The 17,178-nt window shown below is 36.7% G+C and overlaps 1 protein-coding gene across 5 annotated transcripts in view; it reads right to left on the minus strand.

Annotated features, from left to right (window-relative positions):
• Positions 1-17,178, minus strand: part of LOC143034220 (transmembrane protein 62-like) — a 68,706-nt gene that overhangs the window by 34,130 nt on the left and 17,398 nt on the right. For all 5 annotated transcript variants that reach the window (XM_076200269.1, XM_076200350.1, XM_076200185.1 and 2 more), the window contains one exon: positions 10,380-10,593. In XM_076200269.1, the coding sequence (XP_076056384.1) occupies positions 10,380-10,593 (214 nt within the window). The remainder of the gene's footprint in view (positions 1-10,379; positions 10,594-17,178) is intronic.

A 17,178-nucleotide genomic window follows, 5' to 3' on the forward strand; every position in this document is an offset into this window, starting at 1 on the left:
AGATGGAGAGATGATAATGGAAGAGAAGGCAGTAAGGGGAAGATGGGCAGAGTATTTTAGAGAGTTGCTAAATGTGAAGGATGATAGGGAGGGAAAGATTGCTGCACTGGGAAATGCTAAGAAAGTGACTGTGATGAGTGAGGAAAATGGAGGAGAAATAAGGAAGGATGAAGTGAAGGCAGTTGTTGAGATGATGAAAGCAGGTAAGGCACCTGGTTTGGATGGATGCTATGCAGAATGTCTGAAAAAAGGAGGTACAGTGATGGTGGACTGGCTGGTGAGGTTACTTAATGTTTGCTGGAGAGAGGGTGGAGTGCCGGAGGACTGGAGGAGTGCCTGTATAGTTCCACTTTACAAGGGAAAAGGGAACAAGTGTGAGTGTAGTAGTTTCAGAGGGATTAGCTTGTTAAGTGTAGTTGGGAAGGCTTATGGGAGGATCTTGATTGAGAGGATTAGGAGAGGAACAGAGGGAGTAATTGGTGAGGAACAGTGTGGATTTAGGACGGGTAGAGGTTGTGTAGATCAGATTTTTGTGGTAAGAGATATGTAAGAAAGCTATAGGAAAGGGGAAGGATGTTTTTTGGGCTTTTATGGATCTGGAAAAGGCTTACGATAGGGTAGACAGAAAGGCACTGTGGGAGGTTTTGAGGATATACGGGATAGGAAAGCTTCTGGGAGCTGTCAAGAGTTTTTATGAGAGTAGTAGAGCTTGTGTCAGGATTAGAAATGGAGAGAGTGAGTGGTTCGAGGTAAAGGTGGGACTTCATCAAGGATGCGTTATGTCGCCCTGGCTGTTCAACTTACACATGGATGGGGTAGTGCGAGAGGTAAATGCAAGGGAAGTGGGTCAGGGATTGGAGAAGGTTAAAGAAAATGGAGAAAAGTGGGAGGTGAGCCAGCTGTTGTTTGCGGACGACACTGCGCTTGTGGCAGGATCGGAGGAGGGACTGAGTAAGTTGGTGACAGAGTTTGGGAGAGTGTGTGATAGAAGAAAGCTGAAGATAAATGTGGGTAAAAGTAAGGTGATGAGATGTACAAGGGGTGAAAGTGGCAGTAGTCTGAAAGTGAGCATTAAGGGAGAGCAACTGGAGGAAGTTGATAGTTTTAGATAATTGGGTGCAAATGTGGCAGGAAAAGGTGGAGTGAAGATGGAGGTAGAATGTAGATTGAGAGAAGCGAGTAAATGCCTTGGTGGATTAAAAAGTGTAATGAGGAATAGACATTTGGGAATGGATACTAAGAGGAGACTATATGAAGGAGTGATTGTGCCAACAGCACTGTATGGGGCAGAAACATAGAACATAAGAGAGGAAGAGAGAAGGAGTTTGAATGTATTTGAGATGAGGTGTCTGAGAAGTATGATGGGGGTTACTAGGCTGGATAGAGTGAGAAATGAGGAGGTGAGGAGGAGAACAGGGGTGGAAAGGGGGTTGGGAGATAGGGTTGATGAAAGAGTATTAGGATGGTTTGGACACATGGAAAAAATGAGTGAAGAAAGACTAGTAAAAGTGGTATGGAAGGCAGATGTGGAGGGAGTGAACATGAAGGGATGTCCTAGGATGAAGTGGATGGATGGGGTGAAGGGGGCTTTGGGGAAGAGGGGAATGTCTGTTGAGGAAGGATGGGAGAGGACAGAAGACAGGGGTGAATGGAGAATGGTTGTATATGGATGATGTTGTGATGCATGAGGTGGAATGGGCGGGGTGATGGGGGGTGAGGTAGTATGTGTGAGCAAATTTTGACGCAGCCCGAAGGGATTTCTCCCCGTCTTCTCCTTTATGCATGGGGGGACGGAGAGGGGGGGGTCGCCGATTTAATGAAGCGGCCTTGCTGTGGATGTGCTGTGTCTTACAGCACTGCTTCTGACCCAGGGCAGTAGACAAGGTCCAGGGATGACCTGTCATCCAGGAGGTGCTAAGATGAGAGGGAGGGTGGAGGGGTGTGGAGTGTATTCAGGGATGGAATGGGTGGGAATGATTTTATGCCTTTTCCTTTTTGGCTACCTCCTTGTAAGGGGGAAAAAGCCTTGGTATATGTATGTATGTGTATATATATATACATATATATTATATATATATATATATATATATATATATATACACATACACACACACACATATCAAAACTAAAACCAGTCTGATCTAAGGAAAAAACTGGAAACGGTGAATCTATATATTTCCATTGTAAGCTTATAGTCGAAATATATAGACTCACCATTTCCATTTTTTTTTTTTCTGCTCTGACTGTGGTTTTAGTTTTGATTTACAAATGTGCTACTACATTTTTCATCAGTGACAATATATATATACTGTATATATATATGTCACGTTAAAACCACTGTTGGAGTAGAAAAGACTGGAGACGGGGAATCTATATATTTCGATTGCAAACTGCAATCCTCTTCAGTAGATTACAGTTTGCAATCGAAATATATAGATTCCCCGTCTCCAGTCTTTTCTACTCCAACAGTGGTTTTAATGTGATTGACAAATGTGTGATTACATTTTTCACCTGTAATATATATGTGTGTGTGTATTCACCTAGTTGTACCTAGTTGTATTTTACGGGAAGGGGAGCTATGCTCGTGGGGTCCCGTCTTCATATCTCATTTTATCTAAACTATTTTTAAATTCATGTATTGTTTTTGCACACACCACTTTCTCATCTAACTTGTTCCAACTGTCTATTACTCTGTGAGGAAAGCTGTTCTTTTTCAAATCTCTTCTATAGCTGTCTTTTTTTATTTTCTTTCCGTGTCCTCTTGTATTTCTGTCATCCCATTTTATCAGATTCTCTCTATCAGTAATTTCCATGCCTTTCATGATTCTGTAAATAGCTATCAAATCTCCTCTCTCTCTTCTTCGCTCTAGTGTCTGTAGTTCAAGTTTTGCTAGTCTCTCTTCATATGATAGTTTTGAGAGTGTTGGTGCCAATTTTGTAATTGCTCTTTGTATTCTTTCAAGTTTTTTTATACATTTTTTTGTACTTGGTGACCATATCGTTGCTGCATATTCCAATCTTGGTCATATCAGGGTGATTAGGAATTTCTTCACCATTTCTTCATCCAGGTATATAAATGCAACTTTGATTGTTCTTATTAAATTATAAGTTTCTCCAAAAATCTTATTTATATGTTTCTCAGGTGACATATTATTCATAACAATGACTCCCAGGTCCTTCTCATTTTCTACTTTTTTTATTCCTTCTTCTCCCAATTTATATGATCCTGTTATTCTGTTTTTGCTTTTTCCAAATTCCATTATACTACACTTTTTTGTATTGAACTCCATCTCCCACTTCCTACTCCATTCCTGTACTTTATATAGATCTCTCTGTAGTGATTCACAATCTTCTTCTGTTTTCACTCTTTTTAGTAGTTTTGCATCATCTGCAAAGAAGCTCATATAACTTTCAATTCCTTCATCCATATCATTAATATATATAGCAAACATTATTGGGGCCAGTACTGTTCCCTGCGGAACACCGCTTATTACTTTATCCCATTTTGAGTGCTGGTCTCTTATCACTACTCTCATTTTTCTTTCTTGCAAAAAGTCTTCCATCCAATTTAGCAGTTTGCCCTGTATTCCTCCTTCAGTTTCTAATTTCTTAAGCAACTTCTTATGTGGTACTTTGTCAAAAGCTTTCTTTAGGTCTAGAAATGCACAGTCCACCCATCCATCTCTTTCTTGTATTATATCTATTAGCCTTGAATAGAAACATATTAAATTGGTGACGCATGATCGTCCTTGTCTGAATCCAAATTGCCTTGGATTTAACACTTTGTTTTTTTCTAAATATTTTACCCATCTACTTTTGATAATTCTTTCACAAATTTTTGCTATTGTACTTGTTAGAGAGACTGGTCTATAGTTTCTAGGTTCTTCTTTATTTCCTCCTTTATATATAGGTACTATATTTGCTTTTTTCCAATCTTCTGGAACTTTTCCTTCTTTCAAGGAACTGTTTAGTATGCTATGTATTTTGTCTGCCAGTTCATTCCTGCATTCTTTCAGAATCCAGTTTGCTATTTCATCTGGTCCATGCGATTTTCTGACATCAAGATTACTCAAGTGTGTCAATATTTCATTCTTTGTTACTTCTATTTCTTCCATAGGGGGGACTTTCTCTTTCCATTCAATCTCTTCAGGTTGTATGTTCTCCCGTGTAAACACTGATTTAAAATGTTTGTTCATAATTTCCACCATTTCCATTTCCTCAGTGTATTCAACTCCCCCTTGTCTTACTTTCTCCAAGTCTTGTTTGTTTTTCAGTTTATTGTTTACAAATCTGTAGAATAGTTTTGGTTGATCTTTACACTTTTCTATGACATCTTTTTCATATTTTCGCTTTTCCTCTCTGCACGTTTGTACATTTTCATTTCTATAACCGGTATATATTTTCCATTTTTCAGGTCTTCTGTCTTTTTTCCATCTGGTCCAGGCTTTGTCTCTTTTGTCTTTTAACTCCCTACAGCTTTTGTTGTACCAGCATTTTACATATTCTTTTTCTTGTTTTTGTCTTCGGACATACTTTTCCACTCCTTTTTTGTAAATTTTTGTCAAAATATTCCATTTCTCTTCCACTGTTGTTTCTTCTTTGTATATTTCTTCCCAGTTTTCTTGTTGAAAGAATTCTCTTATTTTATCAAAGTTTGTTTTTTCATACATCATTCTTCCTTTTCTATATTGTTAATTTCTTTTCATATATTTTTCTTCATTAAGTTCCAGTTCAATCAATATGTGGTCACTTTTACTTATTGGTGTTTTATATTCAATCTTGTCTACTATTCTAGGTTCAGATGTAATTATTAAGTCTAGTCTCGACGGTTCTTCTTCATTTCTATACCTAGTGTTCTCCTGTATCCATTGTGTCATTGTATGGTCAGTAATCATCTCAAGTAGAGCGTTTCCCCATGAGCCGTCTCCACCCTTTACTGTCATTTCTTCCCAGCAGATTTCTTTGCAATTAAAGTCGCCCATTATAACTATTCTTCCTCCATCTTCCATTATTTTATTTAATGTTATCTTTGTGTCCTCTAACATACTTTTATGTTCACTCTCCTCCCATGAGGCTGTTTTCGGAGGCACATGATTTATCACAAATTTTCTGCTCTTCTTATCTCTGTCTTCCACTTCTATCATAATCATCTCTACTGTATTCTTTCCATATATGACACCCCTCACGTTTATATCCTTCTTAGTCAGGAACATAACTCCACCCCCTTGCTTTTTCTCTCTGTTTTTAATCCAATAATTATATGCATCATGTCCTACACTGTTGGGTGGTAGTGGGCCTTTTAATTTTGTTTCTACAATTCCCATTATGTCCGGTTCTTTTTCTTTCAAATAATCATTCAGCTCATTCAATCCTGTTATTAATCCATCTATATTTGTGTAAGACACTCTTAGTTTTCTGTCACTTCCATTGTGTTTTCCGTTTCCTTTTTGTTTTTCTCTTGTATGTCGAACCGCCTTAGTTTCATATTCACTACTCTCCAATAGAATCTCTCTTTTTCTGACTCCGTTCTGCTCTCATTTTTTTTCTTAGCTTCAAGTCTTTTCTGCTTTTCTTCCTCTCTTTCCTCTTTATTCATTTCCCTCTTTATCCATACCTTTTTATATTGTTCACTTGTTGCTAGTTTCCCTGTTTTGGATAAGATATTCTCTGCCGTCGTTTGTCACCTGAATTTAATCTTAATTGGTCTGGTCTTATCTGTACTATACTTTCCGAGCCTGAATTTTTCTTCAATTTCCTTCATAATTTCTGGTTCATCTTCCTGAACTAATTTTAGTAAACTGCTTACTTTTTCATTTTCCTCATTGGTTCTTGAGGTTCTATCTGGGTTATGTTTCTCTTCCATTCCTAATATAATTATACATTTCTTTTTATCAGCTAAGTCTCTTACTATATTCTCCTTCTGTCTCATCACTTTAATAACTGAGTCTTCAGTTTGTTCTCTCATTTGCTGTTTGATTATGTCAGTAAATGCAACTTTACTGTTTTCTTGAATTGTCTTCCATCCCTCTCTGTTTTCTTTATTATTCTTCTTTAACTCTTCATTCTCCTTTTTTACTTCTTTTAACTGTCTTTTTAGGTCTTCTATTTCCTTTGTTAAGTTTTTGTTCACCTTCTTTAGTTCTTTCAATTTTTCAACCCTCTGTACAATGTTGTTAACATGACCGAACCTACGCTCCCAGTCCTCGATCATCTTATCGAACTTCTCTTCTAGTCTTGTCCCTGGAAAATATTCTCATCACTTTCTACTGTATTGCTCTTATCTATACTTCTAATCTTTACATTTTTATTAGACATTTCGTCGTCACTCAGTTGGTCGGGGGGCTGTTTTTTGGTGTTTACATTTCGTTTGTCTGACTGGGCCAAGTCTTCTCCTTCCTCATTTCCTTCCATTTCCCTCAGCAATCCCTCCCCTTCTCTTCTTTCCCTACTTTCCCACTACCCCATGAGCAATTTCCCCCCACCCTGTAAATACAATAGGTACTTCCTTTGCTTTGGGATCCACAAAACTTCACTTTTCTTCAGAACGTCCTCTAAGCCGTCTGTTCGTTGAAGTGTGTGTGTATGTGTGTGTCTAAGAGAAACTTAGTTGGAAGATTCATGGATTTTAATGGCCAGAGACTCAAGGAAGATCATTGGTAAACTTTCTCCAAGGACCAAAGATGGGTATCTGCATGTGGTGGTCATATAAGATGGACACCAAAAAGAATCAGCCAATTACTTTATTGCCCCTGGTCCCTCTTGCATAAGATATATCATCGCTGTCTGGCAATAGGCACCAAATTGATCTGTGTCACTCAGAGAAGAAATATTGTGTTGTTGTCTGGGTATGGCTAAAGTAGGGCAGAGTAGGATAACGTGTTCAGTATTTACCTAGTTGTATGGGATGAGAGCTATGCTCATAGTGACCTGTTTTCGTATCTCTCCACATCCAGTTTGTTCTTAAAATCGTGTATAGTTCTGGCATTCACTGTTTCTCTGTTCAGTTTGTTTCAGACACCAATCACTCTATGTGGGAAGCTATTTTTTTCAGGTCTCCTCTGTAACTGTCTTTCTTTAGTTTCTTTTTGTGTCCTCTTGTTTGTCTTCTGTCCCACTTTAATAAGCAGTTTCTATCAAGAACTTCCATCTCTTTCATAATTCTGAAAATGGTCAACAAGTTGCCTCTTTCCCTTCTCTGTTCTAGTGTTGACAACTGTAATTTCTCCAATCTTTGTTCATATGTCAGATTTGACAGTGTAGGTGCCATTTTTGTTGCTGCTATTTGGATTCTTTCTAATTTTCTTATGTTCTTCTTTGTGCTGGGTGCCCTCAATGTTGTGGCATATTCCAGTTTAGGTCTTATCAGTGTAATCACTATTTTTTTTAACCATCTCCTCATCTATGTAGTCGAAGGCCACTTTCATTGATCTTAGTAGGTTAAAAGTCTCTCCAAATAATTTATTGACATGTTTATCAGGTGTCAAGTTGCTTGAGATGGTTACTCCTAGGTCCCTTTCTGAATTTTTTTTTTTTTTACTTCTTTGTTTCCAATTTTATATTGACCCGATACTCTATTTTTGCTTTTTCCAAATTCCATTATGCTACATTTCTTGATGTTGAAGTTCATCTCACATTTCTGACTCCATTCCCATATTTTATCTAAGTCTTCTTGTAGCGATCTACAATCTTCTTCCATTTTTACTCTCTTGAGTAATTTGGCATCGTCAGCAAAGAAGTTCATGTAACAATTTACTCCCTCATCCATATCATTTATATATATGGCAAACATTAAAGGAGCCAATACAGAGCCCTGCGGGACGCCACTTTTCACATCCTCCCAGTTTGAATTCTTGTCTCTAAGTACCACTCTCATTTTTCTTCCAATTAAGAAATCCTTCATCCATTCCAGCAGCTTACCTTGTATTCCTCCTATTATTTCAATTTTTCTTATTAATTTTTTATGTGGTACCTTATCGAATGCCTTCTGCAAATCCAAGAAGGCACAATCTACCCAGCCATCTCTTTCTTGTATTATCTCAATTAATCTCAAGTAAAAGCAAATTAGGTTTGTGGTACATGATCTTCCACTTCTAAAGCCAAATTGTTTAGGGTTTATTATTTTATTTTCTTCCAAGTGTTTGGTCCATTTATTTCTGATGACTTTTTCACATATTTTTGCTACTGTACTTGTAAGGGATACAGGTCTGAAATTTGTAGGATCTTCCCTATTTCCTCTTTTGTGTATTGGTACCATGTTTGCATCTTTCCAATCTTGCGGTGCCTTTCCTTCTTTGAGTGAGGAGTCTATTATCTTGTATAATTTGTCTGTCAGTTCATCTATACACTCTTTCAGTATCCAATTTGCAATTCCATCTGGTCCATGCAATTTTCTGACACCTAGGTTTTTTATTTGATCTCTTATTTCTTTTTGTGTTACCTTTATTTCTTTCAATTTGGGTGATCTTTCTTGTTTTCTATCTTCCCAAAATTGTGAGCTCTCAATTGTAAAAACTGACCTGAAATGTCTGATCATGACTTCTGCCATTTCTGCGTCATCTATATATTCTTTATCTCCTTCACGCAATTTCACTATTTCATGTTCCTTTAGTTTTTCATTTATATATCTGCAAAAGAGTTTAGGTTGATCCTTACATTTGTCTATAATATACAGACATTTTGATAAAAACAGCATTTTCAATGTAAATGAAACAGAGAGTACAAGACATAATATACATAGAAAGTTCTGGGGGAGGTCACAACATAAGAAATGGGTGGGAGGTCACATCACAATTGTGAGATGACGGGGGAATTTGTCTATCACAGTGGGTCAAATCACTGGGGTTCAGCTGTCCTCTGCGACCCAAGTGTCTGCTCCATGACTGGTGGAACACTGGAGAGGAACTTGGGTGTCGGTGTAATTGGAAGATGTGTTATTATAGTTGAGAGGGGCACAAGTCCTAGGGAGGGCCTTTATGCTGGGGAGTATGGTAGTGGCTTCCACTTGCCTGTTGATAGAAGATTGCAACTCTCTTATGAAAAGTGCTTCTAGAAAGAAGAATCTAAACCTTTCTGATTTTTTAGTGGGAATGATAGTGTTGTTTCCTAATAGTTTTCTAGTGATATGTATACTGTGTGTTTCCAGGAGGTGTAGTTTAGGGCCTCCACTTGACAAGTGGAATGACATTCTTTTCAATGATGTTATTCTCTTTTGGTCAACACAGCAATCAAGAGGCACACAGTCCTCTAGGGGGCAGGAAGATTTATATACTAAATTAGTGCAAGAGGGACCTTCAGGGCAAGGAGAAGTGTTATTTCTAACTAAAATTGTAGCTGTTTTTTGGTTGCCCTGAAGGTTCCACTTGCATTAATGTAGTATATAAATTTTCCTGGTGCCTAGGGGACTGTACACCTCTTGACTGCTACATTGGCCAAATGAGAATGACATTGTTGAGAAGAATGTCATTCCACTTGTCAAGTGGAGGCCCTAAACTACACCTCCTGGAAACACACAGTACAGTATACATATCACTAGAAAACTATAAGAAGACAACACTATCATTCTCACTAGGGAATCAGAAAGGTTTAGACTCTTCTTTCTAGAAACACTTTTCATAAGAGACTTGCAACCTTCTATCAACAGGCAAGTGGAAGCTCCTACCATACTCCCCAGTATGAAGGCCCTCCCTAGGACTTGTACCCCTCTAAACTATAATAGCACATCTGAACCCCACTGTGATAGTCAAATTCCCATGTCATCTCACAATTGTGGTGTGACCTCCCCACCACATCTTATGTTGTGACCTCCCCAAGAACTTTCTTTATATGTATATTATGTCTTGTACTCTATTTCATTTACATTGAAAATACTAACTGCATTTAGCAAAACATTTGTATACTCTTCCTCAACACTATGTCCTTATGTCTACTGGCAATCTATTATTCCATCTTTCCTTTGAACAAAAATCAATGTTTAAAAGATTTGAAAGTCTACTCAAGATGCTTTGTAGCACTGAATGTGCAGTTGCTTTTAACAAAACATATAAATATATATATACTTATTAAGTAGTGTTTTCATTGTGTTTCAGCAAGTCTACTAATAATTTTAGCCATTCTGTTGATGTCAGGACCCCACCCTTAGAATAGGCCTGCCAAAAATGGGGTGCTTCTTATAAGATCATCACCTTAGACACCCATAAATATAATAATGACAAAATTAATTACTTTTTTACTTAGTATGTCTAACATGAACCAACTTCAAGTTATCTGAATCACTGTATTTCTGAATTACATAATTAATGGAAGTGCATCTACTTTTACCCAGCAAATGCTGGAACTACTGATGCTATGATAATAATGTAAACACAAAAATTTTTACTCACATTCTATTTTCATACCAATCAGCTAATTCTAACTCCAGTAGGCCAGAAGCATGATGTGTCCACATATGTTTGATGTTTTGGTATGCTGTATGCAAATGTCCACAGACATATACAAGACTGTTCTTCATAAGCTGCCGCAGATCACCATCTGATACAATGCTTGAAGTTGTGTAATGTCCATACCAAATTATCAGGTCACCCTCCTTCTCCACTTCTAAAAGAAAAAAATATTTGACAATGAATATTTTGTTTAATTTAGTTTATGTTTATGCCCATTCATAGCCACTATGTTTTTTTTATTTCAATTTCCAGGTATGGGCTGCAGTTTATCAATACTTCTATCCTGTCCACAAGGATAGGAGCACTGGTAAACTACAGTCCATAACAACAACAACACAATAGCATGTATCCCACTAGGCTATGTCTATACCTATCTATCTATACACCAAGGGTTCCTTCACCATTATAAGGGATTCTCCAATTCATAATCAACCTTTTCAGCAAAATCTCTTGCTACCTTTTACATGAATAACACAATATCTTTTATGATGTGAAGCTGAAATCTTCCTCAAGGTGAGCTCCAAACTACTAAGAGAATCTTTTACATGAATAACACAATATCTTTTATGACATGAAGCTGAAATCTTTCTCAAGGTGAGCTCCAAACTACTAAGAGAACGACTACAGATTGCCTTGCTTCAGATCTATCATTTAAAACTGATTGGGATACAGAAAACCTAGTAGCATTCAATACTTAAGAAATAAATTCTTCACATTTCCACTAAACAATTTGCAACAGAGTCCATGAATTTGTTTCCATGGTTCTCTTTTGCAAAGTGGTAAAAATAGCTTGAAGGGAGCAACATTTGTACAAAAGCATCTCACCATTCATAGAAGAAGAGATTTTACTCTAACAGAGACAAATGATGTGTGGTTCTGGTCTGTAGGGGCACCCCAAAAACAGTCCCTACAATACTGTGTATCACCATAGAGTCCATGCCTCAGCATGATGATACCCCAGTAAGGGGATCTAACAAGAAAGTAACACCAGAAAGATCAGTAAAAGTGGCAGCAGACATAAATGTATCTAACAGTCCATAAGTATATCCTATAAAAAAAATCTAACATCCACAACAATGACTAGAAATGACTAACAAATTTCTTAACTGGTGGAGAGTGCAAATTATACCAGAACAACCAACTACCAGGGATGAAAAGAAACCTCCTACATTAAAATTGAATGGCCAACTTCTTCCACTGGACCAAAGCCTTAAAATTCTAGGCCTCACTGTTAATATGCACATACTCTAACATTGAAAATTAGTAAGAACAAGAAACTCAACATTCTAAAATCACTGGCACATACAAGTTTTGATAGAAAAAAAAGAAACTGCACAAACAGCCCATAAGAACAACCACATGACTGCTTCAACAGTATGGTTTCCTACAATCAAGAAAACTTAAGACACCTAACAAACTACACAAAACAAAGCATTCAGAATAACTATACTAATCAAAACAATCCAAATAGAACATTTGTACCCACAAACCAAAATCTCCATAATAGATCCACACATGAAAAAGATAGCCACACTGTTCTAAGCAAGAGCCCTCAATCACAGGGAAGATGATGTACCACAAATTTGATTTGTTTCTACTCAAGACTAATAGATATAGTACAAGAAATGGACAGATGGGCTGATTGTGCTTTCCTAGACTTACAAAGTACCACATAAAAAAAAATACTAAGAAAACTGGAAACCATAGGAGGGATACAAGGTAAACTACTGAACTGGATGGAGGATTTCTTGCATGGAAGGAAAATGAGGGTAGTGCTCAGAGAAAAGAGTTCAACTTGGGAAGAGGTGATTAGTGGAGTTCCACAGGGATCAGTATTGGCTCCAATAATGTTTGCTATTTATGTGAATGACATGGATGAAGATGTGGAATGTTACATGAGCTTCTTTGCAGATGACACAAAATTGCTGAGGAAAGTGAATACTGAAAAGGATTGTGAATTGCTGCAGAGAGATCTGAACAAGGTTTGGAAATGGAGTCAGAAGTGGGAAGTGGACTTCAACATCAAGAAATGTAGCATAATGGAATTTGGAAAAAGTAAAAAAAATATATATATATATATATATATATATATATATATGTTGAGACATTCTGACAGGTTGATGTAAGCGGAATAGGAAACACAGGAGTCTTAGTCTTGAGTTTATTCCTGACTAGTTTCGCAGGTATGCTTTTTCAAAGGAATATGTGTACAAACGGGCTGTGGGCATTATATACATGGGGTGGACCTCACCACCTCTCCGAGTTGCCATAGTTGGTGGCGAATGTGAACATCACATTGTGGCTCACGTAACAATGAAGACATTTTTACAATTAAATATGATAACACTAATACCAAAGAAATTATTAATAGAAAATGTAACAATAGTAATGATAACGATGAAGATAAATATTTAATTAATAATATTAACAATAATAACAAAAATGATAGTAGCAATATAGGAAATAATAACAATGAAATAAGAGTAATAATAATAAAAACAATAATAAAAATAAAAATAAAAATAAAAATGATAATACTAATAACCAAGAAATAAAAATTATTAATAGTAATTATGACAATAATAGTGAAAACAATGATAATAAAAACGAAAAATTAATTAAATATTTAAATAGTAACAATAATAATAACAATAATAATAATAAAGATAATGAAAGCAATAATAATAAAGATGGTAATAATACAACACAACACTATTATTATTATCATTGTTATTATAACTATTATTTATTATTTCTATCATTATATTTATAATTTTATCATTACATTTTTATTTTTATTATTACCATCTTTATTATTATTACTTTCATTATCTTTATTATTATTATTGTTACTATTTAAATATTTAATTAATTTTTCGTTTTTATTATCATTGTTTTCACTATTATTGTCATAATTACTATTAATAATTTTTATTTCTTGGTTATTAGTATTATCATTTTTATTTTTATTTTTATTTTTATTATTGTTTTTGTTTTTATTATTATTACTCTTATTTTATTGTTATTATTTCCTATATTGCTACTATCATTTTTGTTATTATTGTTAATATTATTAATTAAATATTCATCTTCATCGTTATCATTACTATTGTTACATTTTCTATTAATAATTTCTTTGGTATTAGTGTTATCATATTTAATTGTAAAAATGTCTTCATTGTTACGTGAGCCACAATGTGATGTTCACATTCGCCACCAACTATGGCAACTCGGAGAGGTGGTGAGGTCCACCCCATGTATATAATGCCCACAGCCCGTTTGTACACATATTCCCTTGAAAAAGCATACCTGCGAAACTAGTCAGGAATAAACTCAAGACTAAGACTCCTGTGTTTCCTATTCCGCTTACATCATATATATATATATATATATATATATATATATCACAATATCAAATCAATATAAAGGAAGTAAAGAAAGTGGGACCTGAAAAAGACCTGGAAGTAATCCTCACAAATGCACATGTCTCTTGATAACCAGATAAACAAAATTGTTGGAGAACCCTATAACTTGCTAAGATCAATAAAGGTGGTTTTTACCTACTTGGACAAAGAAATAGTGAAGAAAATACTAGTCACACTGATAAGGCCTAGACTGGAGTATGCTGCAACACTATGGTCACCCAGTACCAAAAAGAATACAAAGAAAATTGAAGGAATCAAGAGAGCAAATATGAAGATAGCCCCAACACTTTCATATGAGGAGAGATTGTCAAAACTGAAATTACTGACTCTGGAACAAAGAAGAGAAAGAGGACACTTGCTAACCATCTATAGAATCATGAAAGGCATGGAAGTCCTTATAGAAGACTTACGAGGGTTGTTTCAAAAGTAATGCCTCCTATCTTTTTATTCCGCCCGAAGGGATCCGAGGGTATTGCAAATTGCATTGTAATGATGACTGAACTTATGCACTCATGACCTGAAAGTTTCATCTCTCTGTTGCAGATATTGATGGTGTGATACTCTAAGAAAGCAATCCCTGTCATGGACGTGCATCAGAAGCAGAGATGTGTCATTGAATTCCTCCATGCAGAAAAAAATTGAACCAATCACCATTCACTGGTGCCTGGTGAACGTTTACAAAACCGATGTAGTTGATATCAGCACAGTTAGGAGATGGGTTCGTCAATTTCAGAGTGGTGACAGAGATGTGAGTGACAAAGTGCGCTCCAGACGCCCATGCACAGCCACCACCCCAGAAAATAAAGTGTGCCTCGGTCAACTCATCCGTGCTGATCAGCGGATAACATGAATGAAATGTGAGTTGGATGTGGGCCAGGGAAAAGGGGAACATTCTGTTTGCGACACAACACCAGGCCACACACAAGTTTGAAGACCACAGAATGTGTGACAAAGTTCAGCTGGACAGTGCTGTCTCACCCACCGTATAGTCCTGACCTGGTACTGTCAGACTTCCACTTGTTTGGACCTCTGAAGGACACATTATATGGGCAGTGTTTTCCCGACAACAATACCGTAATCACAGCCATGATGTACTGTGTCTTGCGACACTGCTTCTGACCCAGGGCGGTGGGCAGGGTGCAGGGATGACCCATCATCCAGGAGGTGCTCAGATGAGAGGAAGGGTGGGAGGGGTGTGGAGGGTATTTAGGGATGAAATGGGTGGGAGTGTTTTTATGCCTTTCCCTTTTTGGCTACCTCCCTTGGAAGGGGGAAAAAGCCTTGGTATATGTATGTATGTACAGCCATGAAAAATGGACCGCCTCAGCAGGCGCTGACTTACAGCCAAGGCATCAAGGCTCTTGTTCATCAATGGCAAAAGTGCATTGAGAATGGTGGTGACTACGTAGAAAAATAAATTCTGGAGCACAAAAGGTTGCTCGTTTTAATGGTGCCACTCCCGTCTTCATAGCTTTACAACTTTTTGAGTTAAAAAATAGGAGGCATTAATTTTGGAGCAACCCTCGTACTAAATTGAGATAAGAGAAATACAAGGGGACATGAAATATTCAAAAAGGACAGTTATAGAAGACTAAAAAAAGAAAAAAAAAAAAAAAAAAAATCCACACAGAGTGGTGGATGTCTGGAACAAACTGGATGAAACAACAGTGTGTGCAAAAACTATATACAAATTTAATAGCAAACTAGACACTGTAAGATATAAAGACTGGACACCACAAGTGTAGCTCCCCTTCCCGTAAAATAGAACTAGGTAAATACATCTTTTCATCTCATTACATGACAATAGCACCACTAACTGAATGCAAAAGAAAAACACCAACAGTATGCACTTGAATATCTACATGAACCTACCACCTACCATCTTGTGTCACATCTTCAATATGAGTAGAATTCTGTGGTTGTGCTGTGTCATGCCCTTGTGTGAATAGTCTTTTGTTTGTAATTTTATGACATGCCTGGCATGAATTTATGTCATTAATATAAAAAATTATGTATCTTATGCTTGTTCATAACTACACATTACCAAGTCTGTTGGAACACAACCTAAACGTCTGCTTACAGGTAACTCAAGGCAGGAACGTCACTGATTTGAGCAGGACAAGCTCACACTCTTCCCATTGGCTAAGGATCTTCGAACGATCTATTTTGGATTCATTTGGCAATATGTGAAATGTTGGCTCCCTTTCTCTTAGTATAAAAGGGGCAGGGCCTAGGACAACTGAAGCAGAGCATAGCAGAGCACTCTGACAGAAAACAGAGATCACAGAAGTCAAAAGTCGGCAGAAGTCAACAGAAGTCATAGCAGAAAGAGAAGAAAAGAAACTGAAGTCCAAGGCCCATTTGAGTCTACGTAGAATTATCTACAGATTCTCAATTTACAACAACTCCAATAAACAAGTCCTTTTGACGATAATTATTGGCCGCCTTCAAAATGAAGTGTTGCCAACTTTCATTATTCAAATTCATCGAACAGTATCCAGATTGCTGCTTGACTACATGTGACATGACTCTTCTGTTCTTCTCATCAATTATTATCTGTTCCTGATTACCAGAAGCTTATCATACCAGAAGAAACTCCATGAATCTTCCCCTTCCAGGCAATCAGTTCATCTCAAACCACTACCAGAAGCTGCCTATACCAGAAGTTATCATTCACCTCAACCGCCCACTCATCCCCACTTTCGACGGTTGGAGCTTGGAGTGACCCATAGTCTACATAAACTAGACTAGTGTTGCCCACCTATTCATACGTGAATCTTACAACCTCAACAATTGGTAATATATCTCTAAATAATTTTGCCATATGTAATATGTTATTATTCTTCTATGTTTAGTTACTTTTATGTGCTATTTTGTCAGTGTAACAATATTTAATTTTAACAAAGAGTTTAATTATGCTGCCTGAACTCTCTGTCATTTGTCTGAACTGCACACAGCCATAACTTTTTTTTTTATCTTTCGTGTCGCGACTAGCCTGGCCCATAGGTAAGTTGTGACAAGATAATTGGTGACCTTGGCAAGATGAAAAGACTTCAGGTAGTGATTAAACTGCTCGCTAGGATTACATTTTTGTGGAAAAATGTCTTTCAAGAAACAATTTGTGGATAATCCCTCCATTTATGTGTTAGAAGCTACAAAAGCTCAATTAGTTAACATTGCCACAGTATACAATAGAGAGTTAGATTTAAGAGGAAAAAGAAGGATCTTTTTCAAGAGTTAGTTAAAAATTTAGTTTAAGAGGACATATTAGAAAAGGATGCCTTAAGTCATATTCACAGCATTCAAGAAACAGA

This window comes from Oratosquilla oratoria, chromosome 1 (assembly GCF_046742065.1).
Source record: "Oratosquilla oratoria isolate Oo_2021 chromosome 1, ASM4674206v1, whole genome shotgun sequence".
Lineage (NCBI taxonomy): Eukaryota > Metazoa > Arthropoda > Malacostraca > Stomatopoda > Squillidae > Oratosquilla > Oratosquilla oratoria.